Source organism: Callorhinchus milii, unplaced genomic scaffold (genome assembly GCF_018977255.1).
Source record: "Callorhinchus milii isolate IMCB2004 unplaced genomic scaffold, IMCB_Cmil_1.0 Scaffold5, whole genome shotgun sequence".
Classification (NCBI taxonomy): domain Eukaryota; kingdom Metazoa; phylum Chordata; class Chondrichthyes; order Chimaeriformes; family Callorhinchidae; genus Callorhinchus; species Callorhinchus milii.
Window position 1 is genome coordinate 21,276,831 of NW_024704746.1, and position 10,312 is coordinate 21,287,142.

The 10,312-nt window shown below is 43.6% G+C and overlaps 1 protein-coding gene across 2 annotated transcripts in view; it reads right to left on the minus strand.

Moving 5' to 3' along the window:
* Positions 1 to 8,878, minus strand: part of ttc22 (tetratricopeptide repeat domain 22) — a 16,735-nt gene extending 7,857 nt beyond the window's left edge. The window contains exons 1-7 of one of the 2 annotated variants that reach the window (XM_042334979.1): positions 8,300 to 8,878; positions 5,780 to 5,835; positions 5,086 to 5,201; positions 4,430 to 4,548; positions 3,328 to 3,489; positions 2,331 to 2,483; positions 541 to 1,014 (exon numbers count right to left, since the gene is read on the minus strand). In XM_042334979.1, the coding sequence (XP_042190913.1) occupies positions 541 to 1,014; positions 2,331 to 2,483; positions 3,328 to 3,489; positions 4,430 to 4,548; positions 5,086 to 5,201; positions 5,780 to 5,835; positions 8,300 to 8,878 (1,659 nt within the window). Of the gene's footprint in view, positions 1 to 171; positions 1,015 to 2,330; positions 2,484 to 3,327; positions 3,490 to 4,429; positions 4,549 to 5,085; positions 5,202 to 5,779; positions 5,836 to 8,299 lie in introns of those variants that run through there. The other variant, XM_042334978.1, reaches the window with a different exon arrangement.
* Positions 8,879 to 10,312: the final 1,434 nt, after the last annotated feature.

Consider the following 10,312-nt stretch of genomic DNA (forward strand, 5'->3'; position numbering starts at 1 on the left):
ATGTTTGACAAATTGTTTTATGTTGAATTTTTAATGGAGCAGAGGAAAATGAACTTTATCTCTTACCTGTGTGTTTGGCCTGGGGGAGTTTGAGATGATTAATCAAACCCTCCCCCCCAAAAAACAAGCAATAGTTGTAATCATCTATATGTATATATGTGTGTGTATATATTATATATGTGTGTGTATATATATTTTAATTCAATGTCCACAACTTCATACTTCATTCAGTGTAACACTGAATTACTGCAGTGAAAATAGGAGATCCTGAACGTGAGCTTTTTAGAAATACCAAATGAATTGAAGAAGCAGATTAGAATTTGGTTTCTGATGGTCAGGTCTCTCATTGGCTTTAAATCCGATATTGACATGAAATGAAGAGGGGATGGGGGAGACAGAAGTAGAGCAAGTTAATATCACTGTAGACTGTCTTCACACAAATCTATATAGTGTGTCTTCATACAATTCACTATAACAGAGTCTTCATGCTAATCACTGCTTATTGAACTTGTTAACTAAGTTATTTTCAGGGTTCATCATCTCAAACAGTAGCTTCACCAGTTGCAGCTTCCCAGCTGTGATCATTGCTTTGGAAAGTTCTAAAATTTGGGGCGTGTGTTTTTGGCAAACCGTGCGGAGTTCCTGTTTGACCTTATCCATCCGATACTTTGCCTGAGCTTTTTTCACCCATACCTCCACCTCATCGATAACTGTCTCCATGTTGCCGTTGCCCTGGCTGAACAATGAGAGGAGCATCTCCAACAGGCAGCGGAAGCTCTCAGAGTACTGAGACCCCTCATCGTCCAGTTCGATAGCTTGCTTGAAGCACTCAACAGCATTGTGTTCCTCGCCTTTGACTTGCAGGCACTTCCCTCTCATGAACTGGATCTCAGGCAGAGTATCTCCCAAGTCATACTCCATAGCTTTGGCAAAACATGTTAGAGCACTATTGAGTGCATTCTCATCCACCAGCTGCAATTCCTCCACTGCATCAACACCCATGTAATAACACACCTATCAACAATACAGAATCGGTATAGATCTGGAAATTTACAGGAATCTGAGCAAGTAACTACGCTAATGGACGAGGGCTATAGAGGTTCATGTAAATGAAATTTAGTGGACATCATTTACCTAAATCTACAGAAGACATTTCATAAATTTTAAAACGTAAAAAATATATAAAACTTTTAAGAGGTAAAAATTCATGGAATTAACAGCACAATAGTTAATTAGTTTCAAAACTGTCTGAACAAGAGAAAGTCTAAGATAATGATAAATCAAAGAAAATTTCTGCCGGAAAAGAGTGACTGAAGTTCTCTTCAGAATCTGTTCTGAGTTCTCCATTGTATGTAGAATATTTAGAAATGATGTGGAGAAGAACATTTCTTGCATCACTGTAAAATTCACTGATAAATGGGCAAGTGAATAACCTGAGAATAAACCTTAAAAAAATTGCACCAAGGAATGGGCCAAGGAATGACAAATAGATTTGAGTAAACTTAAACATAAGATATTGGATCAAGAACAGTAAACACAATACCCAAATGCAGGATTATTTCTGGAAAATATGGAGAACATAATGATCTGGATTTATCTAATGATCATCCTTGAAGGTTTCCAGTAAATGTGTAGCTGCTGTTAAACAAAGCTAATCAAATACTAACTCTTTAACCCATCATCCACCATCCTCTATCCCATTTTCTCTTTTGTCTTCCTTGCCCAGCCTCTCTCTGTTAGCCCTTGAAAGCCTCTCCCTCCCAACATGACGCAGGTCGTGGACCCGAAACATTGACTCACTGTCCTTTCTCCATAGATGCTGCCTGACCTGCTGAGTGTTTCCAGCGACTTCTGTTTTTTGTTTTGGATCTCCAGTATCTGCGGTATTTTTCGTTTCAATCAAATACTAAGTGGGATCAGGAGAATATTGGATTTTGGAAGGTACTCTGACATTTTACAGATCACTAATGGGTCAATTTAGAATAAGACTTGCAATTTTGAAATGTTACATTCAACAACAACAACTTCAAAAATGCATTGAATTGTTGGAGAGTTGAGAAAACAGCAACAAAGATAATTGTGGGATTTAAATCTCTATGTTTTAATTTTAAAAATTGCAAAGTTGAGCTAGATTTTATTTTTTTTAAGGAGTTTGAAGGGGACATGATCGAGTTTTTTTTAAATGGTGAGAGGCATAGATGAGGTAGACATAATAAGACACTGAACAGTAAACACTAAATTAAAACCAGATCTGTCTCGACCTGCTCATTAACAATATGTTCAATATAATGTGGTGATTGTACTCCTGATTGTATGAACTCATCACCCACCTGTCCCATGTCCAGGTATGTCTTCAGACAGGGACACGCTGGTAGGACGTGCTCCAAATCTGTTTTTGCATTAGTAAGTAAGTTTCTGTCAGGCACTCCTCCTTGACCCATCTTGATACGCTCAAGGCCTTGAATGTACAGTTTAATATTAATCTGATAAAGAAAGGGGTAAATAAAAGCATCAATTATAAACTCTGTTTCTATTATCACACTTCTTCAATCAAGGTCCTAGTGGGTGTGTGCCTACAATTTAATATTGGTCACAATTTTCTATAACTCGTGTTAAATCAGCAATGCCATTTTGAGAAGCCATAATTTTGCCCACCAATATACGGTCAATTCACTTTACAGTCTACTCTGTGAAGCGCTTTGAAAAATAGCTGTATAATAATAATCCTTGCATTTGATATAGCGCTTTTCACGTCTTCTCGACGTCTCAAAACGCTTCACAGAACAGACTGTAAAGTGAATTGACTCTATATTTGTGGGCAAAATGTGGCAGCCAATTGCACACAGCACTGTCCCACACACAGTCGTGGATAGAAAATGAACAATTTATTATTGTTTTGTTTGGAGGGATTATTATTAGGCGTGTGGAAACTTGCCCAAGGTTTCGCCCTGGAATTTAACCCAGGTGTCTCACTTGCAAGGCGAGTGCTCTAACCACTGAGCTACAGGACTCCACTATATTAAATGCAAGGATTATTATTACTATAATTCAGTTGATATAGGAGAAAATTGGCAACCGTGCAATTAGAATAAAGAAAGTGCCTTGCACCCCTCAGCTCAGATTTACCATCAGCTATGCTCACCTTTGCAATACCTCCCACAGCACATGTTAAAGCCGTTCACTTCAATCCCCAGCAATCTCCACGCAAGCTCCAAAGATTGCTATTCCACTTTTGTTAAACAGCTATGCCTCTGAGCAGCGGTCCTCTCACCTCCACCACAACTGAAGCAGCTTTTACAGAGTTGATGAAGAACGTGAATAAAGTACCTTTGCCCGAGTGCAGTAAGCTTGCCAGTTCATTCCTGGATCAGGGAGAATATTCAAGGCCATGTTGCAGATTCCGATTGCCATTTCCTGTTTTCCAAGAAAGTGAAAGATTTTGGCAAGTCGATTTAGGATGAAGGGATCCATTTTTGCTGTCTCAATTGCCTGGAAAATGATTAAGAGAAATTAAATTTAAGATAGAATGCAAGTTAAATTTTACCGACTCTGAACTGTATATTCCTATGTTGGAATATTAACACAGAAAGATTAATTTCTGGCACCAGAACCAAAGTATTGATCACAGAGGCTATCAAATGGACAAACACAGATGAAAACATGAACATCTGAAAGGCCATGTGAAAGAACAATCGATCTGAAATGCGCAATTAGATTTTAAAATCACAGGTTAAACAAAGCCGTAACATGAATGTGTGCAGATCAGAACACACTTTGTAAATCATAGAATCATAGAATCGTACAGCACAAAAAACGGCCATTCGGCCCATCGAGTTTGTGCCGACTCTTTGAATAGAGCAATTAATGTCAATCCCACTCCCCAGCCCTTTCCCCATAAGTCTGCAAAACCGTCCTCCTCAAATACCCTTCCACTGCGTTTTTAAAAGTAGTTATCGAATCGGCCTCCACCGCCCTTTCAGGCAATGCGTTCCAGATTCGAACAACTCACTGCGTGAAAACATTTCTTCTCACCTCCCCTCGGCTTCTTTTAGAGACTATTTTGAATCTGTGACCTCAAGTCACTGACACACCCACCAGTGGAAACAGTTTTTCCCCTTCTAACCTATCAAATCCCCTCATGATTTTGAAGACCTCGATTACGTCTCCTCGTAACCTTCTCTGCTCCAATGAGAATAATCCTAACCTCTCTCTCCTTTCCTCATAATCACGGTCCCTCATTCCTGGTACCATCCCCGTAAATTCTGTGAAGCGTTTTGACACATCTCGAACATGAGATAAGGCGCTATATCAAATTATTATTATTATTATTATTATGAGTTTGTCCCAGCATCTTGATCACAGTATGGCTTTACCCACTCCTGTCAGACAGTGACACAAATTATCAATACCAAAGTGTTTGAAGCCTCACCTGTCCAAAACAATCGAGGGGATCAGTAGCAGAGTAGCCACAGTTATGTACTGCCATTGGAGTGATGGAGAAAGAGTCTTTCCGTTCCAGCATCATCCCTAAGTAACACCAGGCAAGAGCTGGAAACAATGCAACATTAACGGAGATCCATGAGTTAATGACTAACCATGAAGACCATAAATGAAGCAGTTATATTATTAAGTATTATTACACCCTATACAAATTTTAAAAATAGTTGCCCATTAGTACATTTACACATCAGCACACTTCCCAGCACCGATTAGTTGGGCCGAGTGGCCTGTCTCCGTGCTATCTTGGTTAGTGAGACCTAAGCATTGCTCAATTAAGTCAATCCCGTGAATTTCAGACTATGCTAATATAATTAACTATAATCCATTGAGCCGTACATATAACATGCAACAATGCTTAGAATTTCGAAATTGCATTGCAGTTATTTATAGGTGCACAGTAACAAATTTGCTAAATGGAGAGGAATAATCCTTAGCTCACATCAACTAATGGGCTGCATTGAGTTAATGGTGCAGAATAACTCCTTTGTTGGAGAAGTCTCACAGTCCCAAATCTCATATCTTTTGTAGAAATAAAAACATTTTCAACTGCCAATTAACCATTGCTCTTCCCAGTCCATACACTACCTTTATATTGAGTGTTGTTAGACTTGAGAACCTCCCTCAGGAGCAGCAATGACCTGTTGAATGACGGTAGTCGCTCATGTTCAGGTACGTCCTCGTTTATTAATATGCCATCCAGTCTATCGGGCGGTGAGAGAGAAAAGCAAGAGCTAACTTTTTCTGTTAAATTACGCAACACCCATCGTATCCCGAGAAAAATAGCCCAAGCCCTGGCTTGTTTAACGCAGCAGTGATTGACAGAGGGAAGACATCTTCTAATGGATGACAGAATAGTTAATGAATCAATTACTTTAAGTAAACAATATTTACAAGGAACCATAATTAAAAATAATAATTACAAACCTATAAAGGCTATACCATGGACATGGCAAAGCATTTTTGTCACCAGTGGCAATTAACTTGTATAGTTAACTTCGGCTCTGGAACTCTATCCCCCAGTGCCTTCGCCGCTTCCTCCCTTTCCTCCTTCAAGGCCGGTCTCAAGACCTTTCTCTTTGACTGTGCCTTCAGCTCCCCTCTCGACTCTCTACCCCTCCTTGCTCCCTCCCTTCCCTCCCCTCCCCTGACCATTTCCCCCCTGCTCGGGTCCTGATCCAACTGTACAGCGCCTTGGGACGTCCTCCCGACGTGAAAGGCGCTCAATAAATGGAATCTTGTTGTTGTTGTTGTTGATAGGCATTGCAATAGCTTCTCTCACCTTATTAACATGGTAGCCATTGTAAGATACCAACTTCTTTTTTCTTCTGGGGTTATCTAAAGAGGGATAGAAAAGTAATTTTAAAATCAAAAACTCAGTGAAAACTACATTGTTAATATTATTTATTCAAGAAGGTTTAGCTTTGTGCCGCTGGGTTACTCCTTGAGTAGAATTACATCATCAAAACTATTTAATTTTTTGTAAACTGTTAACCAAGTTGTATTTTGCCATATAATCTATTACAATCTATTGAGTAGAATTCAAGATCCTCATCCTCACCTACAAGGCCATTCACGGCCTCGCTCCCTCCTACCTCTCTGACCTACTATCCCCCTACCTACCTGCCTGTACCCTCCATTCCTCTGGCTCCGGTCTGCTCCACACCCCCCGCCCCAACCATCGGTGGCCGGGCCTTCAGCCTCTCAGCCCCGAGGCTCTGGAACTCTATCCCCAGTGCCTTCGCCGCCTCCTCCCTTTCCTCCTTCAAGGCCGGTCTCAAGACCTTTCTTTTTGACCGTGCCTTCAGCTCCCCTCTCGACTCTCTACCCCCTCCTCACTCCCTCCCTTCCCTCCCCTCACCCTGACCATTTCCCCCCTCCTCGGGTCCTGACCCAACTGTACAGCGCCTTGGGACGTCCTCCCGACGTGAAAGGCGCTCAATAAATGGAATCTTGTTGTTGTGAGTATAATCCTACTGTTATCCAAAGATTATTTCACTTCCACACACAACCCCCATCATAACCTGTGAGAATTTTGAACATCAGTTTACACTTAACAGAATCCAAAGTAACTGTTAACCTTGTAAACAAAGCTTGCAAAAGAATATAAGAAAACACTGAACTTAAAGGCTAATCAGCTCATCAAACTCATTCCTTAACAGACCGCACCAAACCGTATCTGATCTTGGGCTTCAAATGACTATCTTCCTTGGTGGATAATAATAATAATCCTTGCATTTGAGAGAGCGCCTTATCGAGACCTCTCAAAGCTCTTCACTGGATATACTGTAAAGTGGAGTGACTGTGTATTTTGTGGGCGAAACATGGCAGCTAGTTGCACACAGCAGTGTCCCACAAAGAGCCATGGAGTGAGTGACCCATTTTGGTTGTGGGATTGCCACCAGGCTACTCAAAGAGAAAAAAAGAACTTTTAACATCCACCTGAGCAGGCAGGTGGGACCTCGGCTTAACGTCTCATCCAAAGGGCTGCACCTCCGACAATTCCAACACAAACCCCAGCGCTGCATTTGGGAGTGACCGATAACAACCAATCCTTAGGTTGTCCCAAAGAATATGCAGCGCATTCTCTTTACGGCGTATCCCGCCGGGCGCCTTGAGATGTCTCAAAGACGTGACAAGGCGCTGCATCAGATGCCAGAATTATTATCAATTATTGATTATTATTGGCAGCGGTTTGTACGGTATTCCCATTCGAGGGGGGAGTGTGTGGTGTGGTGTGTGTGATGGGATGTGACGGGATGGGATGAGATGGGATGTGATTTGATGGGGATGTGATGGGAAGTGATGAGATGGGATGAGATGAGATGGGAAGTGATGGGATGGGATGAGATGGGATGAGATGAGATGTGATGGGATGTGATGAGATGTGATGGGATGTGATGAGATGTGATGGGATGAGATATGATGTGAATGGGATGAGATGTGATATGAATGGGATGAGATGGGATGTGATGTGATGAGATGTCGTGGAGTCCTGTAGCTCAGTGGTTAGAGCACTCGCTTTGCAAGTGAGAGACCTGAGTTCAATTCCAGGCAGAGGGCGAAACCTTGGGCAAGTTTCCTTACTCCACACAGAGCCTCATAATAATCCCTCCAAAACAAAACAATAATAAATTGGTCATTTTCAATCTACGACTGTTTGTGGGACATTGCTGTGCGCAATTGGCTGCCGCGTTCGCCCACAAATATACAGTCAATTCACTTTACAGTGTGTTCCGTGAAGCGCTTTGGGACGTCCTCCCGACGTGAAAAGTACTATATCAAATGCAAGGATTATTATTATTATTATATGTGAGTGGGATGAGATGTGATGGGATGGGGATGTGATGAGATGTGATGTGATGTGATGTGATGTGATGGGATGGGATGAGATGGGATGTGATGGGATGGGATGTGATGTGATGGGAAGGGATGTGATGGGATGAGATGGGATGTGATGGGATGAGATGGGATGTGATGGGATGGGATGTGATGAGATGGGATGTGATGGGATGGGATGAGATGTGATGGGATATGATGACATGTGATGGGATGAGATGGGATGTGATGAGATGCGATGGGATATGATGACATGTGATGGGATGAGATGGGATATGATGACATGTGATGGGATGAGATGGGATGTGATGAGATGGGATGAGATGTGATGAGATGAGATGAGATGAGATGTGATGTGATGGGATGTGATGACATGTGATGGGACGTGAAACAAGAGACCAGAGGACACACACAGCCCCCACCCCCCCCCCCCCCCCACCCTTCCCCCCCCCCCCCCCCGCACCTGGCCGTGCCCGTAGACCAGAGCTCTATCGTAGAGCCGCACCGCAGTGCTGAGCCTCTGGCGGTGCTCCTCCTCGCGGTGCAGCCCCACGTCGAAGGCGTTGGCGAAGGCGTGTTCGGCCAAACACCGGGCAGCGGGTCCCGAGCCCCGGCCCCGGCCCCGGGCCACCAGCCCGGACACCCGCTCCACGCACTCCGCCGCCTCGGGCTCCCGGTCCAGACGGTCGTACACGTAGCCCAGGTTGGCCCAGGCGTTCAGGTTGCCCGGCTCCTCCCGGCAGATGTCCGAGAAGATCTTCTGGGCCACCTGGTACTCGTCCAGGGAGAAAGCCAGGAGCCCCAGCAGGTTGCCCACGGCGTGGCGCTGCTCGCCCCCCCCGCTCCCGCCCCACCCGCACCCGCTCCCGCAACCCCCCGCCTCCAGCCTCAGGCTCTCCCGCTTCAGCTCCGTGTCTCTCCGCCGCTGCCTCTCCGGTTCCCGGGGCTCGAAGTTCAGGTTCAGCTCCAGGTGGAAGTGACCCGGAATGTAGTCCATCTCCTGCATCAGCGCCTCGATGTCCCGCTCCGAGTCGCCATCCATTTGGTTTTAATGCGGACACTCACACACACACACACACTCACACTCACACACAGCCTTGGGGTGGAGTGGTGTTGGTTGGTGTTGTGTTGGTTGGTGTTGTCTTGTGTTGGTGTTGTGTTGGTTGTGTTGGTGTTGCGTTGGTGTTGTGTTGGATGTGTTGGTGTCGTCTTGTGTTGGTGTTGTGTTGGTTGGTGTTGTCTTGTGTTGGTGTTGTGTTGTCTTGTGTTGGTGTTGTATTGTCTTGTGTTGGTGTTGTGTTGGTTGTGTTGGTGTTGTGTTGGTTGGTGTTGTGTTGGTGTTGTGTTGGTTGGTGTTGTGTTGGTTGGTGTTGTGTTGTGTTGTGTTGGTGTTGTGTTGGTTGTGTTGTGTTGGTGTTGTGTTGGTGTTGTGTTGGTGTTGTGTTGGTGTTGTGTTGTTGTGTTGTTGGTGTTGTGTTGGTGTTGTGTTGTGTTGGTTGTGTTGGTTGTTGTGTTGTGTTGGTGTTGGTTGTGTTGGTGTTGTGTTGGTTGTGTTGGTGTTGTGTTGGTTGTGTTGGTGTTGGTTGTGTTGGTTGGTGTTGTGTTGGTGTTGTGTTGGTTGTGTTGGTGTTGTGTTGGTTGTGTTGGTGTTGTGTTGGTTGGTGTTGTGTTGGTTGTGTTGGTGTTGGTTGTGTTGGTTCTAACCCCTGTCCCAGCCGATGTGTCCTACCTGTAACCTCTGATCCACTAAGGTGGGAGGGGTTGAACAGGTAAAGGGTGTGACTGCTAACAGGGGTCAAAGTCTTATTTCCTATTTGGTGGCATTTACATTTTTTTATATGGACACACTACTCACTTGCCTGTATATACATATATATATATATGTGTGTGTGTGTATGTATCTATATATATATATACAGACACACACACCATGTTATTGTAACTCAACTCTCTTTGGAGGTTCCTTTCTAGTACCAGGTCCCATATACTATCTGGGAATCCAGGAGATTTTACCCCCAACACACTCTCTCTCTCTCTCTCTCTCTCAGTGCTATACGGTACTTGGAGATGTCTAAGCAAAGGTGTCTGACCACCTACAATTTTCCTTTGCTGCCTTCTTCCCCCACGAGAAACTAGCAACGGTTACACTACTCCACAGGCAATAATAATTATGTGGTAAGGCACTATATAATAACAATAATGGAATAATCCTGCATTCGATACAACGCCTCATCACATCTTCGAGACATCTCAAAGCGCTTCACAGAATATTCTGTAAACTGACTGTATATTTTGTGGGCGAAACCCAGCAGCCAATATAATTAATATATCGAATGCAACTATTATTACTATTATTATTACTCGTTAAACCCACATGTTGCTGGCAGCTTTCAGATTACTCGAGAATCAATTCCATGCATCCCACCTACACATGGAAATTCCAGAGAGGGATTGTTAGAATTTAGTTCAGCATTAA